At 57.2% G+C, this 15,531-nt stretch overlaps 1 protein-coding gene across 1 annotated transcript; it reads left to right on the forward strand.

Annotated features, from left to right (window-relative positions):
- The first annotated feature begins 4,088 nt into the window (after positions 1-4,088).
- On the forward strand, positions 4,089-15,516 carry LOC111139234 (N-acetyltransferase domain containing 1). The gene is made up of 3 exons (XM_022491447.1): positions 4,089-4,269; positions 10,550-10,668; positions 12,473-15,516. Exons 1-3 carry the CDS (start codon positions 4,164-4,166, stop codon positions 12,587-12,589), a joined length of 342 nt encoding a protein of 113 aa, XP_022347155.1. The 5' UTR covers positions 4,089-4,163; the 3' UTR covers positions 12,590-15,516.
- The last annotated feature ends 15 nt before the right edge of the window (positions 15,517-15,531 follow it).

Below are 15,531 nucleotides of genomic sequence, written 5' to 3' on the forward strand. Positions count from 1 at the left end.
GAGAATGGTTAGGGTCTTGTCATCTGTTAGTGACATCATGCAATTCCATCAATGAAAGACCGCACAGCTGTGGAGAGGGGACACCGCGCGGGGCCAACACAGCTCATTACAGCGGCGTCCGGGCAGGCGCTATGCCACACTTGGGGGTTCTATGCTAATTTGGATTAAAAATGGGAGGAAGGATTATCTACTTGTATGTACCCAGGTGTATGTATGGGAAGTCTGGACGGATTCATTATAAACAAGTAAAACTGCTTGCTTGTGTGTGGCGGGGAGCTGGGAAGACACGGGCAGCAGGTAGATGGTTCCTGGGTGCCTGGATGTATTTTGCTTTAGTTTTTCACACATGTGAACATATTGTCTTATCAAAAAGTAGATGTAAAAATGTTCTCAAGGTGCATGGGTGGCTCAGTTGGTTCAGGGTCTGCCTGAAGTTCAGCACGAGGCTCCCTGCTCAGCGGGGAGCCTGCTTCTCCCTCTCCTTCTGCCCCTCCCCACCACTCATGCTCTTTCTCCCACACTCTCTCTCTCAAATAAATAAATAAAATCTTTGGAGAAAAAAAGCTCTTCAAGAATGAGCTGTGATTTCCATATATTAACAAGGGAAAATGCTCACAGTATATTGTTCAAAAAAAAAAAAAACCCCACTACGAAACAGTGAATATGATTTGATTACATTTGTGCTAGAAAAAACAGTCTATGTACAGAGCTCCAGGTGAGCAGGAGTTCCGTCTGCCTCATTCTCAACTGTGTTCTCAGGACCAGAACACACAGTGGCAGCTTAACAAACACTGAATGAACAAGTGAAGGAATGAGTGAGGGCCGGACATCTAGAAGGATGCACAGCCAACCTGAGAACAGTGCTGGACCTTGGAGGTGGGTCTCTGCAGGGTTTTTGTCCTGTTGATATTTTGTTTATTCTGAAACTTTTTAATGAGCATCCCTTGTGCATCTAATCGGGAAAGAAGAACAGTAAAGGCATTAAAAAGAAAAGTGAAGCCTCTGTCCATGGGCGTGGGGGTGGCCGGGGTCCAGATGAGGTGAGGGTGTGGGGGCTCCCTTGGAAGAATGTTGGGCTGGTGAGCAGGGCAGCCATCCTGCCCACATTCATCCCACATCAGCCTGGCAGAGCTGAGACCCTGGGCAGCAAGTCAGGAAAGGCTTGGGAGGGAAGACGAGGCCCGGAGAAGGCCTGTGACTTGGGGTCTCACAGCAGAGTCAAGATGGATGAGCCAGGCCTGCTTGGGTCTCAGCCTCCAGCAGCAGGAACTTGGGGTGCTTGGTGAGGTCATGCATACTCCTTAACTCCATTTCACAGATAAGGAAACTGAGGCCCGGGGGTACAGAGCTTGAGGGGCGAGGAGCACAGCTCTGGAGACAGACTGGCTCAGATTCTAAATCTGTCACTTTCCTCCCCTGGGAGCATCCTCATCATGAAGCTTCAGTTCCCCTCTCCTATCTCAGGTGGTGGCAGTGTGGGGGCCATGCCCATGAGCTATCTTCCACATCGCATTTCTGTGGCAGCCACAGAGCTCAGAAGAATGGGCTTATATACTGGCCACTAATGTCCCTACTTCTCTGGAGCAGCGCACGGGTCTCTTGCTTCTGGGCTTTCCTTTCCATGGTCCCACCCCCCACCCAGCTAAGGAGGCAGAGGGAGCCTACAGCCAAGGCCATTACGTAGTTCCATGGAATGCTATGGAACCATGGAAAGGAGCAGACTGCTGACTGGCGCGTTGCGACGACACAGTGCTGGATGAAGGAGGCAGACACAGATAGCCACATGCTGCATGACTCCATTTCTATGACATGCTGGAAAAGGCAGCATGTCAACAATAGGGGCAGAAAACAAATCTGAGGTGGGGTGGGGGAGAGCTTAAAAGGGGCTCAGGGGACTTGGAGGGATGATAAAACTTTCATAACTTGGTTGTGGTGCTAGCTACAGGAAGGTATTCCTTTGTCAAAGCTATACGCTGAAAGAGGTCATTTCTACTGTATGTAAACATGAACTGAAATGTTTTAAATTTTTAAAAAAATGAAAACCTCAGCCATGATGTTGACTTCATTTTACTATTTAATGTATTTACACATACTATATGTTTGAAATTTTCCAGTATTAAAAAGAAAAAAAAAAAAAAAACTAAGATTGCATCCCTGATCTGCTAAAAACCTTCTTGGTAACTCCCTCCTGGCTCAGAGTAAAAGCCAAAAGCCCTACTGTGGCCAGCGATAACCCTCAATCTAACCCCCAGGCCCTTCAGCTCACCATTCTCCCCGGCTTACTATGTGCCAGTCCCACTGGCCTCTGTGTTCTTTAAACGCACCACAGGGCCTTTGCACTGGCTGCAGTTGTCTCTGCCTGGACTGCTTTTCCCTACAACATGCCCTGACTCACTTTCTTACCTCCTTCAAATCGTTCATTAAAAGACCCCAAGTTAGTTGAGGTGGCTGACTCAGTCCCTAGAGCATGTGACTCTTGATCTCAGGGTCTTGAGTTCAAGCCCCATGTTAGGTGTGAAGCCTACTTAAACAAATTAAATAAATAAAAATAATAAAATAATTATGGTATGTGCACACAATGCAATGCCATTCAGCAATGAAAAAGATACAAGATGGATGAATCTTACAGATAAAAATGTTGAACAGGGGCACCTGGGTGGCTCAGTGGGTTAAAGCCTCTGCCTTCGGCTCAGGTCGTGATCCCAGGGTCCTGGGATCGAGCCCGGTATCGGGCTCTCTGCTCAGAGGGGAGCCTGCTTCCTCCTCTCTCTCTCTCTCTGCCTGCCTCTCCACCTACTTGTGATCTCTCTCTCTGTCAAATAAATAAAATCTTAAAAAAAAATTTTTTTGAAATTTAAAAATGTTGAACAAAAGAAACTGAACACTAAAAAGTGCATACTATATGATTCTGTTTATGAGAACTTCTAGGAAAATCAAATTAGTCAAAGACAGTGGTTCTCTCAAAGGGTGGGGCACTGACTGGAAGGGAGTAAGGAAACCACCACAGTGTTCTCTACTGTGACTTGAGTGGTGGTCAACGTGGGAATGAACTTCAAACTTAACATCTTAAGAAACAAACTAGTAAATGGTGACCTGTAGTCATGTGTTTCATAAGCAGAAATGGGTGGCAGGGAGCGCTGCTTCAGGTGTTAACCAGATGAGGTTGGGGGGAGGGGAAGTCCCCTTTCAAAAGAAAAAGAAGTCAGGCAGCACCACCACCTCCAACCCCCCCCCCCCCACCGCCACAGTCCTGGGAGTCCTAGACTAAGTCCCTGCCCGTTTTCTGGGACTCAGTTTCGCCATCTGTGGGATGGGTCCAGGGATCTCCAAGGCTTCTTCCTACACTTCCGCCTCTTGGGGTGAGCTGGCATATCACCCCTCTCCCAAACAAGGCTTCTCAGGATTTTTCCTCTTCACCACTCACACCTGCATACGGGTGGGATCCTCGACACCAATCCTCCCATCGCTGCTTACGAATCACCGCAGTGTGCCTTGGGCCCCTATTCCTCATCTGTATAATGGAGTCAAGCATACCTATTTCTCAAGGTCGTGATAAGAATTTTCACTGAGTTACTGAGCACTCCCGGTAGTTTACCAGGGATTTGCTTTGCACATGCTGTGCACACAGCAAGTGCTTAATAAATGGGAGCTTTGAGGGGAAGATTAGAATTCCCTATAGGTCGTTACATCTTTTTGAGAAGGGCTCCGTGTCGGAGGGGGGCCAAAGTTGCCTGTGAGTCAAACACAAGAGGGAAAACTGTCCCAGGCGCAGAAGCGACTAGCGTTGTTTTGTTTGGAGCAACGAGTGGAACGCGGCCAGGGAGGCGCACGGCCCCTTTAAGAGTCGAATGGAATGTATCAAAACAAAAAGGTCGCGCGCCCACTGGCTGCGCGCCGCACGTGACCTCACAGCTGATTTCCTGGCCCCCCCTCCTTTTTTTGTTGCTGCCGCCGCCGAGGCCGCCGCCGAGTGTCAGTTTCTGTGCCGCCGCCTGCGGTCTCCCGGCCGTCAGCTGCCGGCAGCCCCGCGCCCCCGTCCCCGCCGCCGCCGCCGCCACCACCGCCGCCGCGGGCCCGCGCACCTCTCCGCGCGCCCTGCTCTCGCCGAGCCGGCGCGGGCCGAAGGTCCCAGCGGCCGCTACCCGGCGCTGCCCCGCGCGCAGATGGCGCACTCGGCGGCCGCCGTGCCGCTGGGCGCGCTGGAGCAGGGCTGCCCCATCCGCGTGGAGCACGACCGCCGACGCCGCCAGTTCACCGTCCGGCTCAACGGTAACGCGGCGTCCGGCCCGCCCCCGCCTTTTGTCTGCGAGCGAGCGAGCGGGGCCCGCCGAGGCCGCCCCCTAGCTGGGGCGCGCGCCCCCTCTCCGCAGCCCGGGAGGGGCGTCGCGAGTGCGCGCCGCGGGGTGGCCTCCGGCGGCCGCGGTTCCGCTGCTGTTCTGCCGGGTGCTCCGGGAGTAGGCCCCGGGCTGCGCTCGCGGGCTAGGAGGGGGCGCGGCCGACTGGCGGGGCTGGGAGGAGCGGGCTGCCCGTGAGAGGCGCGCCCACGCGGAGCACCCCGGGCCGGCGGGCAGGGGACCCCCGGGGAAGGTGGAGGTAGATGGTGGGGCCAGCTCGGGTCCTCTGCCTCCAGCTCCCGGCTTCAAGCCACAGGGGACCCGCACCTGCGCAAGCGGGGCAGTTTTCCGGTGTTGGACACCCCCTGAGGGCTGTTCTTGTAGATCCTGGAGAGTAGGTCAATGGTGACCTCCTCCCTTTCCCCGGGTGCTAAATGGCTTCTTGCCGTCTCTGGGAACTTTGGCTTTTCTGCACCTGGTTGGGGGAATCTTCCGGGCAGACCCGGGGTAGAGGGAGAGAGGGGTGTCTGCCTCAGTGGGTGGGCACTGTAGAGGGGAAGGTGTCCCCATCAGCCCCATTGGACAAGTTGCCTCATCTCTGTGTGCCCCAGTTTCTCCATCTCGGCAATGGGAGAGTAGTGCACACCTGTCCCGGTTGTAGGGATGAAATGCTGTCCTGAGAGTAGAGAAGGCTTAGAAGAGTGCCAGTGGCGCACAGCAAGTGCTACTCAGCAAGGACCGGTGGTTGTTTTTTAAAACCAGAAAGCAGAGTCAAGTCTTCATTTCCTGTAAAGAAAGTTTCCAGCACTTACTAATGCATGCCCCCTCTCCCTAAGAGGTCCAGGGGATAAAAAAAAAAAAACAGAATTATAAAGTCCAGGATCAAGAACTCCTTGTGCGTCCCCCTCCACATTAATAACTTTTTCTTCCCTCCCAGCTGGGCCCCCAGTGGCAGACAGGCCCCTTAGAGGCCATCGTGCCCATTTCCGAGAAGGGAAGGCAGAGCCTCACGAAAGGGAAAGGCTTGCGGGAGGTCAGGCAGTGAGTTAGGGCAGAGGTGGGGCAGGATCCCACCTGGTCTGACCCCTGAAACTGGGCTTGTCCAGCCTGCCCTTGGACGTAGTCAGGAGGGGCTGAGGTTGGGGCACCGATGTTTCTCAGGCCCCACCACCTCCCTGTTAAAACATCCCTGTGATGAGGGCATTTTCACCCCCCATTACAGATGAGCAAACTGAGATTTGAACCAGAGGGAAGGAGTGACTTGCCCTGTATCACAAAGTGCCAGAGCTCAAACCTGGGCCCGACAGATCCTACACAGCGTTCTTCCATGTGAACGCAAGTCCTTCCACCACCGTGGTGCTCACCGTGGCCCTACTGACCTTGACACTCAGGGCTGGCCATTCTTGTGTGGAGGGTCCTTGTGGTTTTTCCCATCTTACTTTCTGAGGCTCCAGAGAGGCCTCTGGTTCCCTTCGCGGCTCAAGAGGCTCCTCCATACATTCACAGAGACAGAAGAAAATGGGAATGTTTGGGGTTTTCCTTTTTTTTTTTTTTTTTTTTTTTTGGCGAATCAGTATAGCCAAAGGACAGCCCCCCTCTAGAATTGGCTGTGGCGAAGGCTGGACTTGTCTCGCCATGTTTCTAAACTTGTCTCCTTCCCTTCCCCAAATGGCTACCTATAAAATGGACTGGGGATCCCCCACCCAAGCCCAGGGAGGAGTGGGAGGCCACCAACTTCTCTCCAGCCTGGAAGGTGGGGTCTAGATGTGTATTTGGGGAGTTGGGGGAGCTCATCGGTGTCTAGGCCCCATCCTGCCTCAGCTGGAGAGGGGAACAGTGTGTCATAGTGTCTCCCAAACCGCAGGGCAGGCCCTAAAGATAGGCTTATAGTACCCATGGAGAGAGGTAAATGCTTCGGCTAAGAGCCAAAGCAGCCCCAATACTCCCAGGGCGGGCCCCGGGGCATCCCCCTGGCAAGGGCTGTGCTGATAAGCTTCCAGCAAGTTCTGGTTGTGGGTGAGGGCAGGGTTGGAGCAGCTGCGTTGAAGTCCTTGTGTTCCAGGCGGGCTGTGGGCATGTGGGTGGGTCTGGGTGAGGGGAAACTGCTCTTCCTGTTCTACAGATGAGGGTACCGAGACACAGGAAAGTGACCCAGTTGCTCAGGGTCCTGTACCTTGGAGGTGGAAGAATTGGGGTTCATGCCACCCGTCCTTACTAAGCACCTACTACGTGCCAAGCATTGCCCTTGGTGCTGAATACTCAGACTGACGGTCCAGAGGGGTGACAGACACTAAATAAAGTGTAGTGTCCTAGAAAGCCAGGGCCTGGTGAGAATAAAGCAGGGCAGCAGAAGGGCATGCCGGGAAAGTTCTGCTATTTAGAATTAGGTGTCGGGGAGGGTCACTCTGGGAAGGTGCCAGTTAAGTAAAGACCTAAAAGAGGCAAGGAGGGGAGAGCTCCAGTGGGAAGCACATGCCACGAGGAAGAAGCAGTGGGACCAGAGGCCTTCCATTGCCTGGTGTGTATCCAGAGCAACAGAGAGTGGAGTAATGGAGAAGAGGGGGCTGGACGATCGCAGCAGATAAGGTTAAGAGGTCATGGGGGGCCGGTGGTACGGGGGCCACAAAAGCCGTAGTGAGGACTTGGCTTTGACTCCCACTGAGGTGGGTGCCTGGGAAGGTCCTGAGCAGAGGCTGGACGGGGATATCCCAGGGTCCTTCTGACTGCTCCCAGGGGAGCAGACTGTGTGGGGCAAGACAGAGCAGGGAGGTAACTACTGCACTAGTCCAGACATCGTGAGCAGGGCTGGGGAGAAATGTCCCAGTCCTGGATAGATGGAGAAGGAAGTATGGATGGCTCTTACTGACGTGGAGTGTGAGATGCTGGAGCCCAGGCCTGTTGCCTACACCCATATTTTAAAACACTAGATTGTGCCTTACCATGTCATAGGTGGGGAAAGCGGGGCACACAGCCAGGAGGCATCTAAGCCAGGGCTGACTGTCCCACATGCTACAGGGAGGAGGGTCATCTGGGGGTCTTAGGGTCCTGGTGCTTTCCGCATCCTCCCTGCCCCCATGTTGCAGATGGGAAGACTGAGGCCCCAGAGAGTTAGTAGGTACTTTTGACCTTCTTCGGCATCCCCAAAGGCAGCAGGACTGAAAGCAAAGCACCAATCTCGTGGCTTTCAGATCCCAGTCCTGGATACGAGGCCCCTACATGACCCCATGTTGCCACCCCACAAGTGCCCCATGATGCCCGCCTAGAGCAGTGTTCCTGAGCAGGGAGGTTGGGAGAGGATGCATGGTGCGGGGAGGGGCCTCACTCCATGTGGGGATGGACTTGCCTGGGTAAACCCCCAGGCTCTGCCCTCGGTGCCACCCAGCCGTGCTGGCTCGGGCCCCTTGCACTTGGATGGGAGTGGATTGGGCCATGTCAGGTGTGGGTGATTGGGGCAAGGTGACCTTTGCTACCCTTCTAAGGCCAGAATTGGTGTGGGGCCATAGGCCCAGGGCACCAAGATAGTCCACTAAGGGTCTGGTACCTCCCCATGTAGAGTGCTGTGACCTGGTCACCGGCAGGGTTCACTAGAGAGCTTTTCCCCTCACACGTAGCCCACGTCCATCCTGGTGACCCCAGATGCCTTTTTGTATTTCTTTCAGCCAGAAAACTCTAAGTGAGCTCATCCGCACGTGCTAACAGGCTGTACAACTGCCTCTTAGGGCCTCAGTTTCCCCATCTGTAAACAGGGCTGTAAGACTCTTACCCACTTTGTAAGATTGTGTTGTGGAAATAGCTTGTTCAGAGAGCTGAGCACAGGACAGCGTGGCAGGGCCCCACAGGTGTGAGCTGCCTGTCATCTCCCCGAAGGCCAGCCCGGGAAAGCCAGGATCCCAGCGTGGCTTCCTACTGCTGTCCTGCCCTCATTTGGGTTCAGCCCCACCCATTCACTGATCCTCAGACATTCCACCTCAGGGCCTTTGCACATGCTGTCCTTGGCACCTGGACTGGTCATCCCCCACATCTCCTTTTAGATCGGCTCATTCGCCACCTCCAGGTCTTTGCTCAAAAGAGGCCTCCCTGTAGACTCCATTTAAGATGGGATTTGCCTTCTCTGCTCTATTCCAGCTTAACACCTTCAAGGTTCTGTTATTAGGAGGGTATTGTTTATCCGGCTTCCTCCATTAAGAAAGGGGAGGCCGTTTTCTTCATGGACTGCAGGCACAGCACTCTGAACCCTGCCTACCACCCAGTAGACCCTCCTTGGGTTCGGGGGTCCTTAAATGGCCACGCCAGTCAGGCAGCAGCTCCTTCCGGGACTGGTGACCAGCTCAGGCCCAAAATAGCTTCCTGATCTCTGCTCTCCTGTGCTGGGTGAGCTGAATTCGTGCCCTCGTACAGATGCAGGAGCCAAGTCCCAAGCGACACAGCTGGGCAGGTAGCAGTAGCGGAGGCCAACACAGAGCCACAGTGGGGACGTCAGGAGGAGACACTGGGGATCCAGAGGCGTGGGGAGGAGGCGGGACTGGGGCCAAGAAGGGGAAAGGGCGTTCCAGGCAGAAAGAAGCGTGGAGGCAAAGGCCTGGAGGCAGGGGAGAGGAGGCTTGTTGAGGTGGGGCAGAAAGAGAACCAGGCTGAGGGTCAGGAGGCCTGGGTACCGGCTTCACCTGGACTCATGGTCGCCCTTGGATCTCTGGAGCTCAGTTTCCCATCTGGAAATGGGAAGATGAATTGCAGCCTGCTCCTGGAGCTTTGGGGAGAGACAGAAAGCCTCCCACATGGGATGGGAGCCTGTTGCCGTGTCTGATTTGCTGTAAGACCCTGGTCTGGTCATTGATCTCTCTTGGCCTATCAGCCTTCCACGCTCTCTGTAGGCTGGGAGCCCAGGCAGCACTGAGGAGCAAACTCTAGGAAGCTTTAAAGTCAAAACACGTGAAAGACTATTTGCTTTTAAAAATTAAAGACACTTGGCATTGCCATGTTTTCTTTTAGAGCCAGTAAATTGTGTTTTCTAACCTCAGGGCCTTTCCACTAACCCTGTCCTCAGCCTGCCCCTTCCTCAGGCACCCCCCCAACTCTGAGGTTTTCTTGGAGGGGGTCTCCCTGGACTGCCTCTGGCTAAATGGCCCTGTGTCGCCCCCAACCCACTTTACTTTTTCCTTCATACATTTACAGTGGCCTGCAGCGGTAAGCCGGGGAGTTGTCCTGAGCTCTTTCTCACTTGCCCCGTCCAGGTCCCCGGCAGATCCTGCCGGCTACACCGTCACAGCACCATCCGAGTCTGATGCCTGCCTGAACCCCAGTGCCTCTGCCTGCGACTGGGTTCCCATCATCACTCACCTGGGCTAGTGTATCAGCCGTCTCATTGGTCTTCCTGTGCCTGCCCTGGGTCTGCCCTCAGGGCAGCCAGAGGGATTCCCATGAAATCCTGAGTCACCTTCTGTTCCCCCTCTGCCCAGGGCCCTCTTCGCTCCCTGCTCACAATGACTTACCATCTCTACAGCACCTGATCCTGTCACCTCCCTGCCCTCCTCACCCCCGCCTTCCCCTTTGCCCACACTGCTCCAGCCACCCCAGCCACCTCCCTGTCCCTCAAACACATCTGACCCACTCCTGCCTCAGGGCCTTTGCACTGGCTGTTCCCCCTGACAAAACAGGGTTCCCCCAGACATCCCATGGCTGACTCCCTCTGCTCCTTCCTGTTTCTAGCCAGCACTCCCTCCACCCCTGCCCCACCCTCTGCCAGGCTGCACAGTAACTTGCTTTTCTTGTTTGTCCTCTATCTCCTCTTCTAGTCAGTTCCATGAGGGCAAGGCTCTTTGTCTGGCTTGTTTGCCTCTGAGTCCCAGTATCAGAAACAGTGCCTGAGGCTCCATAAACATCTGTTGAAAGGAATGGTTAGATACAGGGGTGAAGGGACAGATGGACAGATAGGACAGCGGGTGGGGGGATGATGTGCGCTGATGGTAATTACAACAGCAAAGGCCAACATGCTCTAGGCACTAATCTTAACATTGTGCAGAGATGACCTCCGTTCCAAACACGATGGGGGATGCGTTATTATAGCCCCCACTTTATGGATGAGGAAACTGAGGCACAGAGAGGTCATTCTAGGTCCAACACTGGCAGCCTGGCCCCAAACACCCGTCCCTCTATTTGCCTGCCTTACGCCCCGAGCATGTGCTGAGCCTCACCTGTTTTCCACGGTCCCTCCGCAGGATGTCATGACCGGGCCGTCCTGCTCTACGAGTATGTGGGCAAGCGGATCGTGGACCTGCAGCACACCGAGGTCCCCGACGCCTACCGTGGGCGTGGCATCGCCAAGCACCTGGCTAAGGTAGGCTGGGGGGAGGGGGCTGCCCCCACATGTGGCGAAACCATGGCCCTGGGGGCTGACCCGGGTCTGTGTCATGGCTGGAGTGCTGACAACGGTGCCGGCTCGGCCACATGTTACAGCTGCGAATGGGCAGCTGCTGGCGGCACACTCTGCCCTCCCCGCCCCTGCTCCTCCGAAGCAGGGGGCAGCCAGTGTGGGCCCAGGCCTTGGGTTCCGTAGGGCTAAGCCTCCAGGGCTGCAGACACCTGCTGGATGTCAGGAGCTCACTGGCCAGGGCTTGGCACATGAGTAATAGGTGCTCATTAAACCCCGATAGAACGACCTCATAAAGGAATGTCCGAGTACAGTGGCTTGCGCCCTGTTTCTCGCCCCCGAGCCCTCCATCCCCAAAACCCAGGCTGGCTGGAAAGCGGGTGTGGGCTTAATGCGGGGAAGGTGACAGAGAATGGCCTTCCGTGCATGGCACTGGGGGCTGCTCCAGGCCCCTGTTCTTCCCTCTGCCTGCTCTACCCACGTCCACCCCCAACTCGGGCCTCGTCCCTCCTCTCCCCTCTGCCCTCCTGTAGCTGTGCCCCCAGGCTCCCAGGGTATGGCAGACATAGCTGTCCTCTTCCTTGAAACAGGACCCAGCCTCTGTGCTGCTCTCTGGGGATTGTAACTCAGGAAAGTCTGAGAGTTACTGACCTGGGGAGAGGGGAGGCAGGCCGTGAAGCTGGGTGCACCCCTCCCTGATTCTGGGGAGCCTTGGCCAGCTGTGGGATCTACCAGACACCCCTGTCCATGTCTCCCCTGAGTCCTGCCTGCCGAGGGCATGAAATGCATTCACCATGTGGCCTCTGCTGCCTCCTGGGGCCTTCCGTTTCTTCTTCTATGAAATGGGAGAATAGCCTGGAATCTTGTCTTTCGAGGATCTCAGGTTGTGAGCCCTGAGATGGGGTGTGGACGGTGAGACGCAACAAGGCCTGCTCGGGCGTGTGGAGTTGGAGGTTCAAACTGGCCGGCATGTAAGCACAGGGTCCCTGGTAGGTGCTCAGTAAATGCTGCTCCCCTCTCATCAGACCAGCCAACCCCACCCAGGCCATCCTCCACTTTGTTTCAGCAAGCACTTATTAAACGCCAACTATGTGCAGGACGTCCTGCAAGGCACTGGGGCAGGGGGACCCCAAGCTTGCCCTCGCTGTCCATGGTGAGAACAGCCACAGGCATGATGAAGGCCACGTGGCGGTATCCTCATCATGGCCCCCCGCCCATGAGCGGCTGTGCGAGCCCTATCATACCCAAGTGTGACCTCTGCTAGGTGCAGGGAACTTTACCCAGCCAGAGGGTAAGGTTCCAGGACAAGGCATCGAAGGAGTGGCCATGGGAGAGTGAGGGCAACAGAGTTGTAGGCCTTGTGAGTACAGAGGCCCTGAGATCGGACGGGGTGGGAGCGCTGGCTGCCAGGCCTCGCAGGTGGGGTGCAGGGCAGACCAGATGTGGCGCAGGGCTGGGGCTTCTTTGGTTTAGTGTCTGCTTGATGTCTTTCAAGACATACAGAGCCCGCACTGCTGCTGGGTTCACTGGGCTGCCTGTGTGCAGACTGCCCTCCCCGGGCCCCTGGTCCACTTCGGTGTCGTGTGGCCACGGGCAGTGTATCCCAGCTTTGTACCTTGGTTTCCCCCACTGCAAAAGGAGGGTGGCGGCAGCACGTCCCTCGGCCCGCAGGCGCCAGCTCCCACCCTTGGAGGGGAGCACCAGGGAGAGTATGGGGGCCGGGCTGCGGGCTGCAGGCACTGACCACTGCTCTCTCTGCCCCGGCCGCCAGGCTGCTCTGGACTTTGTAGTGGAGGAGGACCTGAAGGCACATCTCACGTGCTGGTACATTCAGAAGTACGTCAAGGAGAACCCCCTGCCGCAGTACCTGGAGCGCCTCCAGCCATAGCCCCGGCCCCGCGGGGCAGGACCCTCCATGCCGGACCTCTCCTCACGGCCTTCACCCCGGCCCTCTGTGTGCTCTCAGGAAAACTGCTCCCCACCGGGGATGGACTCAGAGTTATTTTTGTAAGGACGCTCCTCGGTGGCCCCCAGAGGCTGCCGGCCGATGACGGGCAGTGGTCCAGCTACCGCGGTGAAGGGGAAGCCGGGCAGCCGAGGTCCCGGAGGACCCCACTCCACACACACTGGCTGGCTCCTCACGGGGCCACCCCCACCTTTCGTGGGCAGGCCAGCGGGGGCCAGCAGCCAGGACCAGAGGGTGGCCAGGGCTGTCCCTGTGGCCGGTCTGGGTCCCGCCTGCTGTTCCCTGCTCTGTGATCGGCAGGGGGGCTGGTTTGGGGCCCCCTCTGCCACCACCTAGGGCTGTGTCCTTTGTGCGGCGAGGAGGGGATTGCCTGAGTGGACAGGAGCAATAAGAAACCTCGCGTGCCAACTTCCCAGGGGCTGCCACCAGCCCCTTCCCTTCCCCCAGCTCCTGCACCCCGGCACTGGGGGGTGGGCCCAAGTGAGGGGCAACCCTCCTTCAGGGGCAAAGCCTGGAATGCGTGGACTGCTCACCCCCGCGGCCCGACCGTGCATACACGAGCACATGTGCGCGCACACATGCACATGCACGGGACACTGTGCAGGTCTATGCATCAGTGCAGGGGCTGGTGGAGGGAGCACTGGGTGTTCTCTCCTCGGTACCTGTTCCCTTAATTCCTTGCCCCCTCGTCTGTCAGCTGTGCAGGAAGTCAAGGTCCCCATGCCCTGTGGCCGCCATCCCTTTTTGCCCCGTCTGCCTGGAGCCAGCCCCAGGCACGACCAGAGCACCAAGCCCTGGGACACCCCTCTTTTACCGGCCTCTTGGTCCCCCGCGGGTGCGCTTTCTCACAGAGGTCCCTTTGGAGCTCAGGTGGGAGGGAGGCACACTGTCCTCACAAAACCGTCCTCACCGCCAAGGGGAAGAAACAGTAATGTGGTGGGATTTCCTTTGTGGACATCGGACATCGGAGCACCTTTCTCTCTCGTGGCTAGCTTGTGGTCCGACATGTCCTGTTGCCTGACTGGGATCCCAGGGTCCCTCCCAGACAGCAGTCCTGGCCATGGCCTGGGAGGTGCACACCAACACCCCTCCTTCCGCGGGCTTTGTGACCTGGGGAGGGCTCAGGGTCCTGACCTCCCGTGCCCTCCTTCCAATCCATGCCTGCCTCTCTGTGGGGCTGGAGGGTGACCCTGGAGTCAGAGTCCCTTAGGGGCTGAGACATTGGTTCACAGCATATCCCCAGGGGTACCGTGTCCCCTCCAGGCCTCTGGCTGGGGGTGGGCTTGGGGAAGTGTGTGTGCTGGGGGAAACTGGTTGCCACGGGGACCCCTCCCTTTCTCACTGTGTTCACCTCTTCGCTCCCAATCTCTGCACCGAGCTCCCCATGACCGCTGCAGCTCGGCAGCCCCTGGTCGACATTTGCACAGAGCCCTTCCCACCCAGTGGCAGGAACAGCTGGATCAGGCTGTGCCTGCAGCCCACCCGTGAGGGGTCCCTGAGCCCTGGAGGGGCAATATCCTCAGCACCCTCACGGCCTCCTGTATGCTCGCTCCCAGCCCCAATCTGGCCTCTAAGAATTCCCATCCGCAAGGGCTGAAGGCACGCCTCGCCTTGCCCACCATGCTCCTCAGTTCTGTTTGCAACAGGGCTACAGTGAGGAGCCACAAGTGCCCCTGGGCCTCTGCCGGCAGCCAGGAAGAACTCTGGGACTCAGTTGCTGAGCCCCCTCCAAAAGGCTGGGGGTGTCCCATCCCTGGAGCAGCTCAAGGAAAGAGTGGGTTGTAGGCCCAAGAGTGGCCCCGGGCCTTCTCCCCCTGACTCCTGGGGCAGGGGGCTTATGGGGCCCCTCCCCCTCCCTCTCCCCATCTACACAAGCCTTCCCAAGGCCAAACATAGACTCAGTCATGAAAACTGCCCAGTAGCCGAGAAAACTGGTGCTTTTTCCTTCCGTGGCCTATAGGGTGACACAAACCAGCTCCGGGAGGGCACTTGGCCCTAGGGCGCTCCTGGTCAGGCCCCAGGAGGGTGCCCCACAGCATAGCACACGGGACCCCAGGGAGGCCCCTAGGGCAAGCAGGGCCAACCAGAGCAGACAGCCAGCTGGCATCAAGAAAGCAGCCCTGGTCCAGTCCTCCTCGGGTCCCAGCCGGCACCTGTGTTCTTAACCACAGGTGACATGCCACACCTGGCCAGCATGCACACAAAACAGTACTTGAACCAGGAGACATGCAGGGTTTTGGGGGACCTGGCTCAGCCCTGGGTCCGGGAACAGCTTGTCCCCAGTTCCTGCAAGAGCCACCTGGAGCCTCCTCACCTCTGGCTGCCTTAAGTCCCGCCGCCCCCCCCGCAGTGGCCTGCCTGGCCCCAGTGTTCAGCAGAGCCTACTCTCCAAGGCTGGGACCTGGTCTGCAGCAGACACAGACCCTAGGGCCCCCAGCCCACCTCCACCAGCCTGTACCGCCCCCCTTCCCCCCCCCCCCAGCCCCCCGGTGCTACTCCGTGGCGCTCCCACCTCGCCCGCACCCATCCCGGGTGCTCCAGGAGCCCTTCCTCGGCAGGCAGGTCACGTAGGCCGCTTCCACCCGCAGGGGCGGGGGGACGCGTGGGGATGCCACCCGGCCCCCCTGCAAACAGATTACCCCACGGGCCCTGCGCGCTCCTGCCGTGTCTTGCTTGGGGACTTTCTCTTGCCCAGTCAAGCCAGGTGGTAAGTCATGTGCCTTTTCTACTCAGGACCTGTTCCAGGTGGTGTCTGGGCCGAGGCCGGTCTCCACACCTGCTCCCTCTGTTATTTTTCAAACTCTTGAACAGATTGCATGGCATACATTTCAATAAAAGATGTGACCTAGTGCGCGGGCTCCAGG

The sequence above is a fragment of the Enhydra lutris genome, unplaced genomic scaffold (genome assembly GCF_002288905.1).
Source record: "Enhydra lutris kenyoni isolate GAN:26980312 unplaced genomic scaffold, ASM228890v2 scaffoldscaffold97, whole genome shotgun sequence".
Classification (NCBI taxonomy): domain Eukaryota; kingdom Metazoa; phylum Chordata; class Mammalia; order Carnivora; family Mustelidae; genus Enhydra; species Enhydra lutris.

Coding starts and splice junctions, on each gene's coding strand:
- LOC111139234 (XM_022491447.1), top strand. CDS start 4,164: ATGGCGCACTCGGCGGCCGCCGTGCCGCTGGGCGCGCTGGAGCAGGGC. Junction 4,270..10,549: donor GTTCACCGTCCGGCTCAACG/GTAACGCGGCGT, acceptor GTCCCTCCGCAG/GATGTCATGACCGGGCCGTC. Junction 10,669..12,472: donor TCGCCAAGCACCTGGCTAAG/GTAGGCTGGGGG, acceptor CCCGGCCGCCAG/GCTGCTCTGGACTTTGTAGT.